Here is a 21,044-nt window from a genome sequence, read left to right as displayed (position 1 = left end):
TTCTTCCTTGGTATGATATTTACTGTATTGTAGGAGGTACAATTAAATATTTTCTTCCTTTGTATGAAAGTTACTGTATTGTAGGAGGTACAACTAAATATTCTCTTCCTTTGTATGATAATTACTGTATTGTAGGAGGTACAATTAAATATTCTCTTCCTTGGTATGATATTTACTGTATTGTAGGAGGTACAATTAAATATTCTCTTCCTTGGTATGATATTTACTGTATTGTAGGAGGTACAATTAAATATTTTCTTCCTTTGTATGATATTTACTGTATTGTAGGAGGTACAATTAAATATCCTCTTCCTTGGTATGATAATTACTGTATTGTAGGAGGTACAACTAAATATTTTCTTCCTTTGTATGATATTTACTGTATTGTAAGAGGTACAACTAAATATTCTCTTCCTTTGTATGATATTTACTGTATTGTAGGAGGTACAATTAAATATTCTCTTCCTTGGTATGATAATTACTGTATTGTAGGAGGTACAACTAAATATTCTCTTCCTTTGTATGATATTTACTGTATTGTAAGAGGTACAACTAAATATTCTCTTCCTTTGTATGATATTTACTGTATTTTAGGAGGCACAACTAATTATTCTCTACCTTTGTATGATATGAACTGTATTGTAGGTGGTACAACTAAATGTTCTCTTCCTTTAACTAAATAGTTAAATATTTCAGTTCGGCTTCCTTTGCAGGCACGATGACTGTCGGGGGCTTAGTACTGGTGAATGGACTCGTCTTCCAACTGTCCATCCCCCTCAACTTTCTCGGGTCTGTCTACCGGGAAGTCAGGCAGTCAATTATCGACATGCAGTCCATGTTTTCACTACTCGCTGTACATGCTGAGATCCAGGTATGCTTCCGCCACCTCTGCTTTTTACTGTTTTCTTGTGTTCTTACCTTTCCCAGCTAGTACAACTCACTCACCCCTCAGCTTTATTTCCTAATTCTGATGACAGGACAAGCCAAATGCTGTAGATTTCACTTTGAAGCCAGAAGACAGCAGCATTAGATTCAACAATGTCAACTTTGAATACGTACCCGGTGCTCCTATACTACGAGACCTGTCGTTTGATGTACCTGCTGGAAAGAAGGTGGCCATTGTTGGAGGCAGCGGCAGTGGGTTTGTTTCTATATGACTTTCATAGAAATTTCTATTGCTATTTCCATTGCTAGTTCTCTTTGTTTAAACTTATTTCTTTATAGCCATCACATGCGCAGCAATTCCCATAGCCTATCAACATGCGCAGCAATTAGAGATGCCCCGATTCTAAATTCACCAGCCAATTCAGATACCGATCCGATATACCGATCCTAATTGAAAAATAATCCGATTCAGATACCGATTCAGATCTTTTGTGTTGCATAGATAGTAGCTCATTTTATTATGCAAATACAAACATAATGCAAAGAAAACATGAATATTATTGTATTTATTTGTTTGCATTTATGGAAAAAAATATATACATATTCACATACTGACATACCGTGCATGTAGTAACAAAACAGTCCATGTTTCTTGTAATTTGTAAATAAAGGTAATTACTGTTAGTGGTACAGTTCTATCTGTGATAACAAAGTCCCTCTTCTATTGTTGGATGAACTGCTGTGCCTGTACAAGTTTAGAGCAAATCAATGTTTCTTTTAAAAACCGTTAGTGATTCAATTATCTCAGTAAGACGTCTCTTTTCTTCCATCATTATCAATGTAGCCGAGCGTACTGAAGGGGGATTCCCTTGCAACAGATGTTGGAGGACAGGCTACATACCGATACGCCACTGGGGTTACCGTTTTTTGTACAATACAAACGATCCATTGTATCGTCAGGATCAAGAGAGTGATGGATAACTTTATGCGTCGACTGTTTAAATTACTTTCGTAATGCTAGTAAATAGAAATATTACACTGCGTTCTTGTTTCCCACTTTTGTTATCTTGTTCGTGATTGCTTGCAATAAAACCTATCGCTGTAATTGGGAAATACCACACTTTTTGTTTCCGTTCTGGCTAAAGAGTTTCCTTCGCTGTGTTGATCAGGCTATAGACATGAAATAAATCACAGGTGTCCTTTAGCGGGGATATTGCCGAAGCCGGGACCGGGCCGTAGTCTACACACACAAAAAACAACAAAGGTCCACGTAGTTCTGAGCAAAAACAAAAGTATCCATCAAAATATCTCACCAATCCGATGAGCAGCACACACAAAAACTAAACCAATCGACAGTGCCACCCATCATGTCAAAATATTCCAAGTTTCAAGTCATGTCTTGCACAACTCACCTTATGGTTTGTCAAAACTTGTCCCAAAGTCCCTATTAATTTGAGACTGTCCAATATCCGTTTTAGAAATGGTTGCCGCTAGCCTAGCCTAACGTTCTGATTCAACATCTTAGTAACTATCGGGGCATTGCGGAGTGCTCCTGATCTTTTTGAATCTTCCTTAAGCATGCAAGAACCAATAAAAATCGGGTTAACGCTATTGTAAACAAAACTTAAGAGGGACTCAAAAAGATCGGGAGAACTCAGCAGTGCCCCGATAGTTACTAAGATGTTGAATCAGAACGTTAGGTTAGGCTAGCAGCGACCATTTCTAAAACAGATATTAGACAGTCTCAAATTAATAAGGACTTTGGGACAAGTTTTGACAAACCATAAGGTGAGTTGTGCAAGACATGACTTGAAACTTGGAATATTTTGACAAGATGGGTGGCGCTGTCGATTGGTTTAGTTTTTGTGTGTGCTGCTCATCGGAATGGTGAGATATTTGGATGGATACTTTTGTTTTTGCTCAGAACTACGTGGACCTTTGTTGTTTTTTGTGTGTTTAGACTACGGCCCGGTCTCGGCTTCGGCAATATCCCCGCTAAAGGACACCTGTGAAATAAATTGTGTGGCAGGCCTGAAATTCATTAAGTAAAAGTAAGAAGCTTACAGCTGATGATTTTTTTATTAGTATAGCAGGCTAAAATACAGTTTTCTGCTAAATGGTTGATCTGTAAAAAGTATCGGAAGGTTCAGATTTTTTAAGAAAAGATCGGCCGATACCGATTCAGATACTTGACACTCATATCGGCACAGATACCGATTCCGATACCAAAATCGGGGCAACTCTAGCAGCAATTCCCATAGCCTATCAACATGCGCAGCAATTCCCATAGCCTATCAACATGTACAGCAATTCCCATAGCCTATCAACATACACAGCAATTCCCATAGCCTATCAACATGCGCAGCAATTCCCATAGCCTATCAACATGTACAGCAATTCCCATAGCCTATCAACATGTACAGCAATTCCCATAGCCTATCAACATGCACAGCAATTCCCATAGCCTATCAACATGCGCAGCAATTCCCATAGCCTATCAACATGCGCAGCAATTCCCATAGCCTATCAACATGCGCAGCAATTCTCATAGCCTATCAACATGTACAGCAATTCCCATAGCCTATCAACATGTACAGCAATTCCCATAGCCTATCAACATGCACAGCAATTCCCATAGCCTATCAACATGCGCAGCAATTCCCATAGCCTATCAACATGTACAGCAATTCCCATAGCCTATCAACATGCGCAGCAATTCCCATAGCCTATCAACATGCGCAGCAATTCCTATAGCCTATCAACATGTACAGCAATTCCCATAGCCTATCAACATGTACAGCAATTCCCATAGCCTATCAACATGTACAGCAATTCCCATAGCCTATCAACATGTACAGCAATTCCCATAACCTATCAACATGTACAGCAATTCTCATAACCTATCAACATGTACAGCAATTCCCATAACTTATCAACATGTACAGCAATTCCCATAACCTATCAACGTACACAGCAATTCCCATAACCTATCAACATGTACAGCAATTCCCATAGCCTATCAACATGTACAGCAATTCCCATAGCCTATCAACATGCACAGCAATTCTTATAACCTATCGACATGCACAACAATTCCCATAACCTATCAACATGTACAGCAATTCTCATAACCTATCAACATGTACAGCAATTCCCATAACCTATCAACATGTACAGCAATTCCATAGCCTATCAACATGTACAGCAATTCTTATAACCTATCGACATGCACAACAATTCCCATAACCTATCAACATGTACAGCAATTCTCATAACCTATCAACATGTACAGCAATTCCCATAACCTATCAACATGTACAGCAATTCCATAGCCTATCAACATACACAGCAAATCAGGTAGATTAATTTCTCATTGCCCTGCTCTATCATCAGCTCAGACAAGCTGATCTTTGTCTTCGTGCCTTCATTGCTTTTACATGAAAACTTAGTCTTTCTTTCTGTCAGCCGTCAGTCTTGGGCGTATTAATATTATCAATATTATTATTTATATTGTTTTTGTTGGAAATGCCATTTAGCATTTCAAGGATTGTTTTTTCCACATGTGCATGCATTGCTGAGAGGTTTGTTAAGTTTACAGGAGTATTTTTGTTGACATGCGTGTTGTGACATGTTTTTTTAATTGGAGCTAATTTCCAATATCTTCTATCAGTAGTCGTGTCATAGGTCCACTACCCTGACACGAATTTGATGGCCCCTTTGTTTTGCGTAGCATAGGAAGTGTGGTTAAAATATGATTGAGTACATTCATGTATGTACATCTATAGTTGAGTACGTACTTTGCATCGGGGCAGTTTTACAGACATTATCTTACACGTAAATAGATCACAACAACATGCAACTTGAAAAATAACCTAAATGTCTAGAATATGTTGGGCTTGGAAAACGGTCAGCTCTACCAGACTGACTTCGTTGTGCCAGAAACTATACACAAGATTACAAAGCAATAAATATGACCTATAAACATATGACCAATAAAAGTATGACCTATAAACATATGACTTATAACCATATGACCTATAGACTTTTCATAAAACCCAAAATGATTTAACTGAGTAAAGGTACAGACGGCTAATCAACGAGAAACACAGTATTATTCTGCCGAAATTCACAGAATTGTCAGAGCGGCGCATGATTACCGAAATCGTCGACAAAACGCTTCTAATTGGTTAAACAAATTATTAACGAGCACAATTCTACCAGCGTTTGCGATTTATATAATCCGAGGCACATAACGCGGCACGCAAGAAAAATAATCACGCACTTCGCAATAGTAAATATGATGCAACCGCTTTAATTGCGCTAAAGATCGCAACACTTTCTACAACTGAACTTTTGCTGCTAAAAAGGAAAGTGTTATTATTAAAAAAGAAACGATTTGTAGCCATGGTGTCCGAAAGATAAAAACCAACAATAGCGAATTTTAGGCACTATATCGTATATACTATGTTGCATCACGCTGGCACTTTCATTACGCATCATAATACGTGTTTTGGACTATAATAATTGCGAAAGCTGCTCAAATCGCGCTCGCTGATAATTTGCTTAGGCAATTGAATGCATTTCGTCGTTGATTTCTGTGTATATGTACAGCTCTGAGAATTCTGTTAGTTTTGGCCGAATAATTCTGTGTTTTTCATTAAACTAGTGATTTTCGTTGAATCCAGCAGAAAAATTGGCATACATTAATATTTCTACCTGCGAGTCTATAGTTTGCTTCACATAGACTCACGGGTAGTGCCATATAGTGTATGACTACAGATTGTAGTTAGTATTATATAGAGTACGGCTAGAGACTGTATTTAGTATAATATAGAGTATGACTAGAGACTGTAGTTGGTATTATATAGAGTATGACTGGAGACTTTAGTTAGTATCATATAGAGTATGACTAAAGACTGTAGTTAGTATTATATAGAGTATGACTAAAGACTGTAGTTAGTAAAATATAGAGTATTGTAATGACCCTCTGTTTTAAAGGATTATTAACTATAAGTGCTGGATTGGTGGTTCAAGTAGTTGGTTTATGATTTGCGAATTTAAAGGACTGTATTTCAGGTGTAGATTTAATGTCAAGAATTAGACTGGTTTGTTTTAGCTGAAAACTTAAAAACAGATTATATTTATTAAAAAGTCAAACTTTTAATTGCAAAAACATAAAATATATGAAGGCTAATCAAGTCAATGGCTGATGCTAATTGCGCAAGTCTAAAAATATAAAGAGTGATACAAGAGCAGAGTGATACGTAGAGGGTGAGTAAAATATGGAATTCGAATTGTTTCTGATCTACGCAGGCTTATATATGTTTGCCTAATCAGTCAGGCAATCATCACATCCGTAGATCACAGACGATTGGGCGCTGCAAAGCTTCCTAGGAAGTAAGCGAGTAAGTACAAAGAAGCAGATAACAATTATGCTAAGCAGTAAAATAGCAGGTGCTAGGAAGTTGGAATAACAATCTGCGTGTCAGGCTACCAAGAGTTCAGAAAGCTGTTTCCTAATCATATCAAAAATGGTTAAATAAAAGGGGATGAGTAGTTCCGTAAGAAGTGTATAATGCTCTTACGACAGGATACATAAATACTAATATAGAAGTTGATTAACATGATGAGTTCCTTTGTTTCACAATGACAGGTATTCATGGGCTGTGTAACTAAAGATTACAAATGCTGGGCGCTTCACAGTATGACTAGAGACTGTAGTTGGTATTATATAGAGTATGACTAGAGACTTTAGTTAGTATCATATAGAGTATGACTAGAGACTGTAGTTAGTATTATATAGATTATTACACAACACTTTTGATTGCTTTTAGCAAATCCACAATCGTGAGACTTCTTTACCGGTTTTTCGAGCCGCAGAGTGGGACTATTTCAATCGCCAATCAGGATATCAATTTGTTAAAGCTAACAGACCTGCGTAAGGTTCTCGGAGTTGTCCCACAGGTGATGAGTTTTGTTTCTGCTTTGACTTTGTCATGTCGTCAATTTAGCAAGTATTTCTTACTCTCTTTAATCATGTGAGAAGTTAGCGATATTCTTGTATGTAGCAAGAGGTTGGCTTTCCGTTATTATATTAATGTTGGCCTTTACGCTTATTTACGTTATTATATTAATGTTGGCCTTTACGCTTATTTACGTTATTATATTAATGTTTGCCTTTACGCTTATTCATGTTATTATATTAATGTTTGCCTTTACGCTTATTCATGTTATTATATTAATGTTGGCCTTTACGCTTATTTACGTTATTATATTAATGTTGGCCTTTACGCTTATTCATGTTATTATATTAATGTTGGCCTTTACGCTTATTCATGTTATTATATTAATGTTGGCCTTTACGCTTATTTACGTTATTATATTAATGTTTGCCTTTACGCTTATTCATGTTATTATATTAATGTTTGCCTTTACGCTTATTCATGTTATTATATTAATGTTGGCCTTTACGCTTATTCATGTTATTATATTAATGTTTGCCTTTACGCTTATTTACGTTATTATATTAATGTTTGCCTTTACGCTTATTCATGTTATTATATTAATGTTTGCCTTTACGCTTATTCATGTTATTATATTAATGTTGGCCTTTACGCTTATTTACGTTATTATATTAATGTTGGCCTTTACGCTTATTCATGTTATTATATTAATGTTTGCCTTTACGCTTATTCACGTTATTATATTAATGTTGGCTTTTACGCTTATTCATGTTATTATATTAATGTTGGCCTTTACGCTTATTCATGTTATTATATTAATGTTGGCCTTTACGCTTATTCATGTTATTATATTAATGTTGGCCTTTACGCTTATTCATGTTATTATATTAATGTTTGCCTTTACGCTTATTTACGTTATTATATTAATGTTTGCCTTTACGCTTATTCATGTTATTATATTAATGTTTGCCTTTACGCTTATTCATGTTATTATATTAATGTTGGCCTTTACGCTTATTTACGTTATTATATTAATGTTGGCCTTTACGCTTATTCATGTTATTATATTAATGTTTGCCTTTACGCTTATTCACGTTATTATATTAATGTTGGCTTTTACGCTTATTCATGTTATTATATTAATGTTGGCCTTTACGCTTATTCATGTTATTATATTAATGTTGGCCTTTACGCTTATTCATGTTATTATATTAATGTTGGCCTTTACGCTTATTCATGTTATTATATTAATGTTGGCCTTTACGCTTATTCATGTTATTATATTAATGTTTGCCTTTACGCTTATTCATGTTATTATATTAATGTTGGCCTTTACGCTTGTTCATGTTATTATATTAATGTTGGCCTTTACGCTTATTCATGTTATTATATTAATGTTGGCCTTTACGCTTATTCATGTTATTATATTAATGTTGGCCTTTACGCTTATTCATGTTATTATATTAATGTTTGCCTTTACGCTTATTCGTGTTATTATATTAATGTTGGCCTTTACGCTTATTCATGTTATTATATTAATGTTGGCCTTTACGCTTATTCATGTTATTATATTAATGTTGGCCTTTACGCTTATTCATGTTATTATATTAATGTTGGCCTTTACGCTTATTCATGTTATTATATTAATGTTGGCCTTTACGCTTATTCATGTTATTATATTAATGTTGGCCTTTACGCTTGTTCATGTTATTATATTAATGTTGGCCTTTACGCGTATTCATGTTATTATATTAATGTTAGCCTTTACGCTTATTCACGTTATTATATTAATCTTTACACTTAAGAAGAGATTCTTGTACTATTTGAGCTTCTTTGTCTTTTCTTTGTAAATCGTTGATCATCATTTATTTTCCTTTACAGGATTCGGTGCTTTTTCATGACACAATATTCTATAACCTTAAATATGGCAACCTAAATGCTACGGATGAGCAAGTGTATGCTGCTGCCAAGATGGCCGACATTCATGGTACTGTGCTTAGATTTCCACAGGGCTACGAGACGGAGGTTGGGGAGCGAGGTTTGAAGCTCTCAGGTAATTATTAGTAATGCAGTTTTGTGACGTTCGCAATTCAAACATATTTTCAAACTACATTTATAGCAAACATGGATGACATGTTCCTATCTAGGTGATAACCTCAGTCGTTTCACAATCGTCTTGTAGTCAATAAGAGATTTCACAATGACAATACAGTGCACCCTCAGGATACGATTACCTTAATATATGATCTTTTCACCCTACAAAGTGGAACATCATGATTATTTCACCTCACCGTTCTAGCCTTATTTCACCATTTGAGTTCAACAAAATGTTTTTCCGAGTTCAACTTTTGCAGTAGCTGTGCTTATTACATACGTCAAAATAACCAAGGCACTGAAATGCTGTTCATCAAAACAATTTTCACAACGCCTGAAAGAGACTCGATGGCCGATTTCTTTCAATTCAGCAATTCTCTTGTGTAAAATGGTAATAGTTTCTGTTTAAACCAGTAGCAAAGTTTGAGCTGTAATTTCTTTAAACAATGGTCAGACAACTTCCGTTAACCTGCTAACAAAAGCCCACTTCATGACGAAAGCAGCATCGTTCGGGCTTTCTTGCCGACTTGAAAAAGATTTTTAAAAAGTCCGTGAAAAGTTATAGTGAAAGCGAAGACTAAAATTGATATGTAATAAAACTTTAGTGATAAAAAAGTTGAAATTCAGTAAAATAATTAAAAATACACACTAAAACTTAGCTTCAAGTGTGTGTGTTTGTTTGTTAAACCATAACTGTCACGAACAACTTTTGTTGTATTTTCTAGTTAAATCAGACACACTGATTCCAATTTTGTACTCAAAATAAAGATTAGTCCACTAACTTTCAGACTAATGAAGGCTTTTTACAGCGTTTTATTATCGGTCTCGAAAACAACACGATCGGCATAACAAGCTCCGCCCATAAATACGTGACGTAACCTAGCTTTTTAGGAACAGAAGTTACGTAGGGATGTTTAGACCGATTTAGAATAATAGAGATGGGTGTTTTAACATCCACTAATATCTAAATTCGGCATTAAAAATAATATCAGTCTTTTCTTGAAGGTAGATGAGCTATTTAACATTGCATATTAAAAAAAGCGCGATAACAACGCTAGCTTGTGATAAAACCGCGCTTTTTGAGCTCATTTTTCTCGGCGTCCAGCCCATTTAAACGTCATGTAACAAGCTACGAGCAATTTTAAATAGTTTATATACCTTTCATAAAAAACTGAAATTATTTTACAGGCTGGATTTAGATAATAATGGGTTTTAAGACACCCATCTCTATTTTTCTAAATCGGCCTAAACATTCCTAACTTCCATTCCTGAAAAAGCTAGGTTTCGTCACATATTTATGGGCGGAGCTTGTAATGCCGATTGTGTTGTTTTCGAAAGGGATATTGAAACGCTTTAAAAAAGCCTAAATAATGACTTTGAAGGTTAGTGGACTAATCTTTATTTTGAGTACAAAATCGGAATTAGCGTGTCTGATTTACCTAGTAAATACGATAAAAGTTGTTCGTGGCAGTTATGGTTTAAGCTAAACTTATTTGAGGTGAATTCAAAGTTTATTATACATACCTCTATTGAAGGTAAGAACTTTCTATGGTATGTACTAGTGCTGGGCACGAGTACTTCTTGGCCAACGAGTTTAGACTCGTCCCCGTCCGTTCGAGTCTTTCAAGTATTGGGTAGATGGTAGTGCTTGTCACTAGTACTTTTTGACCGACAAGTTTTTCGGGCAATGGGTTTGTTGATACGGGTTTTGTCTAAAATTTCCAACCATCAGACATATTCTAAAATTTACAATGCAGATCTATAATCCTATTCAATTTATTTATTGTTTTTACTATTTTCTAACGACCAATTGTCGTGCTCACAGTCTTAACCCTTTGAAGTTTGAACCCCAACTGTCAGTTTTCAGGCATGGTGTAAGGTGTGTCAGAATATCTATTGGCCAAAATTCCGATATTCACATGGCTTGGTTTACAAAAGCCGTTTCTAAGTAACAGCGTTAGCCAATCAAATTAATTTTTACACAAGATCTTAGACCAGAAATTCCACTTCCATTTGTAACAGTTTTCAAATATCTTTACCTACTTCTTTCATTTTAATAATAAAGCTCATGTGAATGGTATCACAAGAAAATCGACGCGACACGTTTCTTGATAGGCGATAAGTGATTGTGATGCAAATAAAGAATTTTATAATAATATAATACTTAATATATGTAATACTCAATAAAATTTTTCAGTATATTTTGAGTCATAAAATAATGATGTACTCAATGGATATGATGCCATTGTAAATGTGTTTAAGAGTTTTTTCAAATCGTACAAACTATAGTTTTAGTCCGAATAATGATAAAGTACAGTTTTTTCTGTTTGATGACATTTGCTGTGGGTTGCACGACCTTTTTTACTAGTTTTTTCCCAAATTATCAGTGTATTAGGAGCGCGTTCACATATATATAATATATGTTTAAACTTTGGTACGTTGGACAGATTGCTCAGGGTTTCTGACGTGAATTAACAAAAAGGCCAGGGTTTACGGGCGGGTTATCAACAGTGTTTAGAGTGCAGGGCGCAATAGACCGAGTTTGGTCCACTACTCGACGGATCCGTGTACCAGAACCTGAACTCGCAAGCCAAAATCCGAACCTGCAAGATCGAAATACTCAAAATCTTTTTACCCGAGAATCGAGAAAAGATAAACCCGCGAGTTCAACGAGTTTTATTACCCCTGCCTAGCACTAGTATGTACTTTTACATTATAATGTTACATTTTGTTGCAGATCATAACCTAATAACATAATCATTTTGCGCTATTACATTAAATACAATAAAGTTACTGTAGGTAAATATAGTTACGAAGGCTAGCATACTATTTTGTTACAAAGTTGTAATAGGTATGGCACTTGAGAAATTTTGATGAATTTTACCAGGAGATGCTTGCATTATATAATTACTATGGATTCTATAACACTACATACGATTTTTTCTCCCTAAGATGCAATCCTGAAACGCATCAACATCTATCTTGAGTGTGCACTGTACGACCAAACAACCTGATAATACACTTATTGTTCAGTGATAATTGCTGTGCTGTCAGGTGTCAGCTTACACCAAATGGTTACCGAATGGTTATCAGTCAATAATTAAACAGTGGATATCCCGTGTCATTGCTTGTCACAACCACTCGGGCCATTTGTCATAATGCGAGGGAATAGTGAAAAAACTATCCTGTTCTGCTTGATATTGGTCATATTGGTGATATAGGAAATGTAGATGATGTAGGTGATGTAACGTAGGTGATATAGAAGCTAGTATTATATAGAGTATGACTAGAGACTAGTTAGTATTATATAGAGTATGACTAGAGACTGTAGTTAGTATTATATAGAGTATGACTAGAGACTGTAGTTAGTATTATATAGAGTATGACTAGAGACTATAGTTAGTATTATATAGAGTATGACTAAAGACTGTAGTTAGTATTATATAGAGTATGGCTAGAGACTGTAGTTAGTATTATATAGAGTATGACTAGAGACTGTAGTTAGTATTATATAGAGTATGACTAGAGACTGTAGTTAGTATTATATAGAGTATGACTAGAGACTGTAGTTAGTATTATACAGAGTGTGACTAGCCACTAATTAGTATTATATAGAGTATGACTAGAGACTGTAGTTAGTATTATATAGAGTATGACTAAAGACTGTAGTTAGTATTATATAGAGTATGGCTAGAGACTGTAGTTAGTATTATATAGAGTATGACTAGAGACTGTAGTTAGTATTATATAGAGTATGACTAGAGACTGTAGTTAGTATTATATAGAGTATGACTAGAGACTGTAGTTAGTATTATACAGAGTGTGACTAGAGACTGTAGTTAGTATAATATAGAGTACGACTAGGGACTGTAGTTAGTATAATATAGAGTATGACTAGAGACTGTAGTTAGTGTAATATAGAGTATGACTAGAGACTGTAGTTAGTATTATATAGAATATGACTAGAGACTGTAGTTAGTATTATATAGAGTATGACTAGAGACTGTAGTTAGTATAATATAGAGTACGACTAGAGACTGTAGTTAGTATAATATAGAGTACGACTAGGGACTGTAGTTAGTATAATATAGAGTATGACTAGAGACTGTAGTTAGTATTATATAGAGTATGACTAGAGGCTGTCGTTAGTATTATATAGAGTATGACTTGTGACTGTAGTTAGTGTTATATAGAGTATGATTAGACACTAGTTAGTATTATATAGAATATGACTAGAGACTGTAGTTAGTATCATATAGAGTATGACTAGAGACTGTAGTTAGTATAATATAGAGTATGACTAGAGACTGTAGTTAGTATTATATAAAATATGACTAGAGACTGTAGTTAGTATCATATAGAGTATGATTAGACACTGTAGTTAGTATTATATAGAGTATGACTAAAGACTGTAGTTAGTATCATATAGAGTATGACTAGAGACTGTAGTTAGTATTATATAGAGTATGACTAGTGACTGTAGTTAGTGTTATATAGAGTATGACTAGCCACTAATTAGTATTATATAGAATATGACTAGAGACTGTAGTTAGTATCATATAGAGTATGACTAGAGACTAGTTAGTATAATATAGAGTATGACTAGAGACTAGTTAGTATTATATAAAATATGACTAGAGACTGTAGTTAGTATCATATAGAGTATGACTAGACACTGTAGTTAGTATTATATAGAGTATGACTAGAGACTATAGTTAGTATCATATAGAGTATGACTAGAAGCTGTAGTTAGTATTATATAGAGTATGACTAGTGACTGTAGTTAGTATAATATAGAGTACGACTAGAGACTGTAGTTAGTATAATATAGAGTATGACTAGAGACTGTAGTTAGTATTATTTAGAGTATGACTAGAGACTGTAGTTAGTATAATATAGAGTATGACTGAAGACTGTAGTTAGTATAATATAGAGTATGATTAGAGACTGTAGTTAGTATAATATAGAGTATGACTAGAGACTGTAGTTAGTATTATATAGAGTATGACTAGAGACTGTAGTTAGTATCATATAGAGTATGACTAGAGACTGTAGTTAGTATAATATAGAGTATGATTAGAGACTGTAGTTAGTATTATATAGAGTATGACTAGAGACTGTATTTAGTATAATATAGAGTATGACTAAAGACTGTAGTTAGTATTATATAGAGTATGGCTAGAGACTGTAGTTAGTATTATATAGAGTATGACTAGAGACTGTATTTAGTATAATATAGAGTATGACTAGAGACTGTAGTTAGTATTATTTAGAGTATGACTAGAGACTGTAGTTAGTATAATATAGAGTATGACTAAAGACTGTAGTTAGTATTATATAGAGTATGGCTAGAGACTGTAGTTAGTATTATATAGAGTATGACTAGAGACTGTATTTAGTATAATATAGAGTATGACTAGAGATTGTAGTTAGTATTATATAGAGTATGACTAGAGACTGTAGTTAGTATAATATAGAGTATGATTAGAGACTGTAGTTAGTATAATATAGAGTATGACTAGAGACTGTAGTTAGTATTATATAGAGTATGACTAGAGACTGTAGTTAGTATCATATAGAGTATGACTAGAGACTGTAGTTAGTATAATATAGAGTATGATTAGACACTGTAGTTAGTATTATATAGAGTATGACTAGAGACTATAGTTAGTATCATATAGAGTATGACTAAAGACTGTAGTTAGTATAATATAGAGTATGACTAGAGACTGTAGTTAGTATTATATGTCTGTATAATGCGATAATAATAATATATAAAATAATATATATGTAATATATAATATAATATATGACTGTAGTTAGTATTATATAGAGTATGGCTAGAGACTGTAGTTAGTATAATATAGAGTATGACTAGAGACTGTAGTTAGTATTATATAGAGTATGACTAAAGACTGTAGTTAGTATTATATAGAGTATGACTAGAGATTTTAGTTAGTATTATATAGAGTATGACTAGAGACTGTAGTTAGTATTATATAGAGTGTGACTAGAGACTGTAGTTAGTATTATATAGAGTATGACTAAAGACTGTAGTTAGTATTATATAGAGTATGACTAGAGATTTTAGTTAGTATTATATAGAGTATGACTAGAGACTGTAGTTAGTATTATATAGAGTGTGACTAGAGACTGTAGTTAGTATTATATAGAGTATGACTAGAGACTGTGGTTAGTATTATATAGAGTATGACTAGAGACTGTAGTTAGTATTGTGTAGAGTATGACGAAAGACTGTAGTTAGTATTATATAGAGTATGACTAGACTGTAGTTAGTATTATATAGAGTATGGCTAGAGACTGTAAGTATTATATAGAGTATGACTAGAGACTGTAGTTAGTATTATATAGAGTATGACTAAAGACTGTAGTTAGTATTGTATAGAGTATGACTAAAGACTGTAGTTAGTATTGTATAGAGTATGACTAGAGACTGTAGTTAGTATTATATAGAGTATGACTAAAGACTGTAGTTAGTATTGTATAGAGTATGACTAGAGACTGTAGTTAGTATTATATAGAGTATGACTAAAGACTGTAGTTAGTATTGTATAGAGTATGACTAGAGACTGTAGTTAGTATCATATAGAGTATGACTAGCGCCTGTAGTTATTATTATATAGAGTATGACTAGAGACTGTAGTTAGTATTATATAGAGTATGACTAGAGACTGTGGTTAGTATTATATAGAGTATGACTAGAGACTGTAGTTAGTATTATATAGAGTATGACTAGAGACTGTAGTTAGTATTATATAGAGTGTGACTAGAGACTGTAGTTAGTATTATATAGAGTATGACTAGAGACTGTAGTTGGTATTATATAGAGTATGACTAGAGACTGTAGTTAGTATTATATAGAATATGACTAAAGACTGTAGTTAGTATTATATAGAGTATGACTAAAGACTGTAGTTAGTATTATATAGAGTATGACTAAAGACTGTAGTTAGTATTATATAGAGTATGACTAAAGACTGTAGTTAGTATTGTGTAGAGTATGACGAAAGACTGTAGTTAGTATTATATAGAGTATGACTAAAGACTGTAGTTAGTATTATATAGAGTATGGCTAGAGACTGTAAGTATTATATAGAGTATGACTAGAGACTGTAGTTAGTATTATATAGAGTATGACTAAAGACTGTAGTTAGTATTGTATAGAGTATGACTAAAGACTGTAGTTAGTATTGTATAGAGTATGACTAGAGACTGTAGTTAGTATTATATAGAGTATGACTAAAGACTGTAGTTAGTATTGTATAGAGTATGACTAGAGACTGTAGTTAGTATTATATAGAGTATGACTAAAGACTGTAGTTAGTATTGTATAGAGTATGACTAGAGACTGTAGTTAGTATCATGTAAAGTGTGACTAGCGGCTCCGATAGAGTTACATTGATATTCCTATAACTTTATCACTATAACTGGACATACAACAAACAAACCAACAAACACTAAGATTTATATATACCCCAGTATTGGTGCAATGGAAGGACACTTATGTATTTGCCTCATCGAACTTTCGCGTTTTCGTGGAGTCATCCTCTCGCGAAAACTTCATGAGCGAAACTAAACTATCGTAACGAACGAGCGAAAACGCGGAATTAATTAGCTTTGTTCATTGACAGTCCAAGAAACAAAGGCAGCAAGCAATCAAATTGCATTATCGATCTCGCCCACACAATTCTACCTGCGGTTCACAATTACAAACTAGTCCTAAATTGAAAAATTTCTTTTTACTGGTGAACCAAACCTGAAGAATCTAATTATGTTTGTTTCACTGCATTTATTTTCGCACTCGTCAGAGCTGCGGAATGAAGTTGCAGCGAAATTTTACTCTGTATGCTACTCACGAAACTAAATACTAGCGAAATATAAGTGTCCTATGGTATATACATATAACCTGTATACATATTTCTCAAAGTATATTTTCAGTTTTCGGTATGTCCAGCGATGGCTGTTAAAATTTAGTATTTAAAAGTCCGCATTATGCTGGACTGGAACTCACGAAGATCACAAACACAGACTGATTAAACAAAGCCTGAACCACGAGACCACGGAAGCTCATACCTTTTCTCCATCTTTATACTACTCACTATATTACTCGTATATATCGTTTGACACACTTTATGTGTTTTTTTTGTCCTCGGCATATTAGGGCTAATTTGTTTTTGGCAAAACGATATCAACAATAGACTCTCTCGATATTAGAATTCAGCAATTAAATTCTATTAACTCTATGAATCACAATGCCTTTTTTGCATTTTCGTCAACCACTATTTTCGGCTTTTCATAAAGTTCAATTATTAAATCGCTGTGAAGGTTAATACTTTTCACACCGACAATTGTATTATCCCGAGTAGGAATAGCCTCTAGAGTCTAGATTCTCTCACCTTCGATCAAACAAAGACACTACAATATCTCATTTTTACATATCGTCGTACCAGTTTCGTCGTATTCAGAGTTTTAATGGATAGCTGCTGGTGGAACAGTAACCTTTTTTATACACACACACTTCTCTGCAAGAATTGTTATTATTAATTCAACATACTCAAAATTTTCATTTTGTTCTCTCAGTTCGTATTAATTGTATCATTACCGAATCATCTTTTATTGTAATCGTAGCAAAACCGACTCAATTTAGCTATTACTTGCTAATTATTTCACATAAATCTAAACCCTTTTACAGTCGTTTTATTTTTTAATTTATTTGACCTGCACTAAACATTTTTCTCATGATACAAAATTTAAAAGTTGTTTGACAAAGTTTGAAAACCTTTACATCTGTTTTTATTTTTTGAACTGATTTCTTACTCCGGTGTTGAACCAATTTCTTACTCCAGTGTTGAACCAACTTTTTACTCTGGTGTTAAACCAATTTCTTACTCCAGTGTTAAACCAATTTCTTACTCCGGTGTTAAACCAATTTCTTACTCCGGTGTTAAACCAATTTCTTACTCCGGTGTTGAACCAATTTCTTACTCCGATGTTGAACCAATTTCTTACTCCGGTGTTGAACCAACTTTTTACTCTGGTGTTAAACCAATTTCTTACTCCAGTGTTGAACCAATTTCTTACTCCGGTGTTGAACCAACTTTTTACTCTGGTGTTAAACCAATTTCTTACTCCGGTGTTAAACCAATTTCTTACTCCGGTGTTGAACCAATTTCTTACTCCAGTGTTGAACCAATTTCTTACTCTGGTGTTGAACCAATTTCTTACTTCGGTGTTGAACCAACTTTTTACTCCGGTGTTGAACCAAATTCTTACTGTAATGTTTCTTACAAATATTATATCTGTTGTAATTTAGGTGGTGAAAAGCAAAGGGTTTCCATTGGTCGAGCTATATTGAAAGATCCACCGATCATATTGTATGATGAGGCTACATCTTCTCTTGACTCCATAACTGAACAGGTGTGTACAGATGTTCACTGCCTGAAATGTGTTGAGGTATCATCACATGTTAGAAATGTAGTTCGGTGAAAAAGTTGATTGAGAGATGGAATTGGCTAAGATATGTTATTTGCTGAGGATATTATTGGCTGAGTGATGTTATGGGTTGACAGACTGACAGTTGTAATTGGTTGAGAGATGTGATTAGTTGAGAGACTTTATTGGTTGAGAGACTTTATTGGTTGAGAGATGTTATTGGTTAGAGATTTAATTGGTTGGGAGACAGACAGCTGTAATTGGTTGAGATATGTACAGCGCAACCTTAATTTTCGAACGCTTCGGTTCTCGACCAACTTGGTTTTCCACGAAAGATTTTGAGATTTGTTCGTCTCGTATCTCGAACATAAATACGGTTCTCGACCGAGCTGGAGCATGCACATTGGAATTGCAACAGCATGGAAATATTCATTAATAAACAGAGAATCAATTTACGCTTCATAAATTTTTTACAAAAATCCCAGAACCATCTGGGATGACGTCTCCGCTACCGGAAAAATTTGCTAGGGAGATAACCCCTCCAGTCGAGGTACCCTAAATTGTTTTGGAGGAGGATTCTCCTTCAAAGATGTGAAGTAAATATGTCATAGTTGTTAATATTTTATTTTTCCTACGATTTTTGATGTAACTGATCTGTTGCATTTTTTTGCTGTTTCATTTTCAGTTTCGACAGTTTTTGTTATTGTAGCTTAACTTTTGATGTTTGAAGAGCAAAACATACGAAATATTTTCTTTTGTTTTTTTTTCCCATCATCATAATTAGAAAACCTTTTATTAAAATTAAACACAATCTATATTTACCCATTTTTATTTATAGTATGCAGTATACAGTACAGTTTATGGTGTAAAATGTTGAGAGAATATTTTACCGAAGTTGTTTTCTCGTTTTGGAACTGATCAAAATTTACATACATTTATTCTAATGGGAAAAGAAAAATTGTTTCGGATCTCGAACAACTCGGTTTTCTAACAACCTTCTGAAACGGTTCATGTTCGAGGACTGAGGTTCTACTGTAATTAGTGAGAGATGTGATTGCTTGAGAGACGTTATTGGTTTAGAGACGTTATTGGTTGAGAGACGTTATTGGTTGAGAGACGCTATTGGTTGAGAGACGTTATTGGTTGAAAGACGTTATTGGTTGAGAGACGTTATTGGTTGAGAGACGTTATTGGTTGAGAGACGTTATTGGTTGAGAGACGTTATTGGTTAAGAGACGTTATTGGTTAAGAGACGTTATTGGTTGAGAGACGTTATTGGTTGAGAGACGTTATTGGTTGAGAGACGTTATTGGTTAAGAGACGTTATTGGTTGAGAGACGTTATTGGTTGAGAGACGTTATTGGTTGAGAGACGTTATTGGTTGAGAGACGTTATTGGTTGAGAGACGTTATTGGTTGAGAGACGTTATTGGTTGAGAGACGCCGTTGGTTAGGAGATAAGATTTGTTGAGAGATAAGATTTGTTGAGAGATAAGATTTGTTGAGAGATGTGATTGGTTAGTGATGTTATTGGTTGAGAGATATTATTGGCTGAGAGAGATTATTTGCTGAAACGATTGTTGATTGGCTCGGCTCACAATTTACAATCTTGCTGTAGAACATCCTGACTGCCCTGAAGAACGTAACTATGAACAGAACAACCCTTGTCATCGCCCACAGACTCTCTACTGTCATAGATGCAGATCGAATCTTTGTACTTGATAAAGGTCGAATTGCTGAGGAAGGCACTCATCAGCAACTTCTTTCTCAAGCAGACAGTCTCTATAGACATCTCTGGAATAAGCAGCATGAAGCTGCTCTCCTCCAAGTCAATAAAACTCCTGAAACTCCCTGATGCTGTGTAATGGATATCTTTATAGGTTTTATTGGTCACTTATCGGAGTTGTCTCGCTTGTCGTACATTTTCTAGAAATATTGATAACTTTCAACATGTTGTCACCATTTGCATGGACGATTGTCGGTGTGTTGGGTCAGGCTCATTATTTGCTTTTATAGCCCTTAGTGAAATTGTGTTCCCACTTTTGTAAGAAAAGGCATGTTTTTAAGATTTCATTTTAAACATGGCCTTGTTCCTATACATTAAACTTTTCAGATATCTCTACGAACAATAATGATCGTGTATTGGTACTTACTTACAATTGGAAATCATGACTTACATTTAACATGTAGCTACATCTGTTTAGTTTGTTGAAACTCGATATAAATACATATTAAAACCGTTGGTAAAAGGAAGTATAACTCCAAGATCTTTAATACCATTCATACAAGAGGTTAAAGCATTGAAACAGCCATACATTTTTTAGAACAATTTTCAATGTTGGTGTCTATTTTAGGATGAACTTTGGCTCAATGTAGAAATTGGAGTAAACCAACGCATAGGTTCTAGCATGAAATATGCATGCAAGCCTGTTCGGCAGGTTAGGTGTACGCAGCTTTGTAAAACGTGAATGCACAAATAATAATGTGAGATGAATTAAAAAGGTAAATGCGGTGAAGAGACAACAATCTTTTAGTAAGCAGATGATACTGATATGACAAAAATGTTTCACATGCATAAAATAATGTCCTATACAGACAATAAAATTGCCATGTACATCTGTAGCCATGGTTGGGGTTAAAAAAATATTGC

The 21,044-nt window shown here is 34.3% G+C and overlaps 1 protein-coding gene across 1 annotated transcript in view; it reads left to right on the top strand.

Moving 5' to 3' along the window:
- The window catches only part of LOC137408729 (iron-sulfur clusters transporter ABCB7, mitochondrial-like), a 66,632-nt gene extending 46,006 nt beyond the window's left edge, over window positions 1-20,626 (top strand). Inside the window, exons 10-15 of the mRNA XM_068095307.1 lie at window positions 714-871; window positions 978-1,141; window positions 6,720-6,849; window positions 8,730-8,901; window positions 18,277-18,380; window positions 20,013-20,626. Coding sequence (XP_067951408.1) covers window positions 714-871; window positions 978-1,141; window positions 6,720-6,849; window positions 8,730-8,901; window positions 18,277-18,380; window positions 20,013-20,249 — 965 coding nt within the window. The 3' untranslated portion in view covers window positions 20,250-20,626. The remainder of the gene's footprint in view (window positions 1-713; window positions 872-977; window positions 1,142-6,719; window positions 6,850-8,729; window positions 8,902-18,276; window positions 18,381-20,012) is intronic.
- The last annotated feature ends 418 nt before the right edge of the window (window positions 20,627-21,044 follow it).

Source organism: Watersipora subatra, chromosome 11 (assembly GCF_963576615.1).
Source record: "Watersipora subatra chromosome 11, tzWatSuba1.1, whole genome shotgun sequence".
Lineage (NCBI taxonomy): Eukaryota > Metazoa > Bryozoa > Gymnolaemata > Cheilostomatida > Watersiporidae > Watersipora > Watersipora subatra.
The sequence above is the reverse complement of the archived record's forward strand: the minus strand, read 5'-3'. Positions and strand labels throughout refer to the sequence as shown.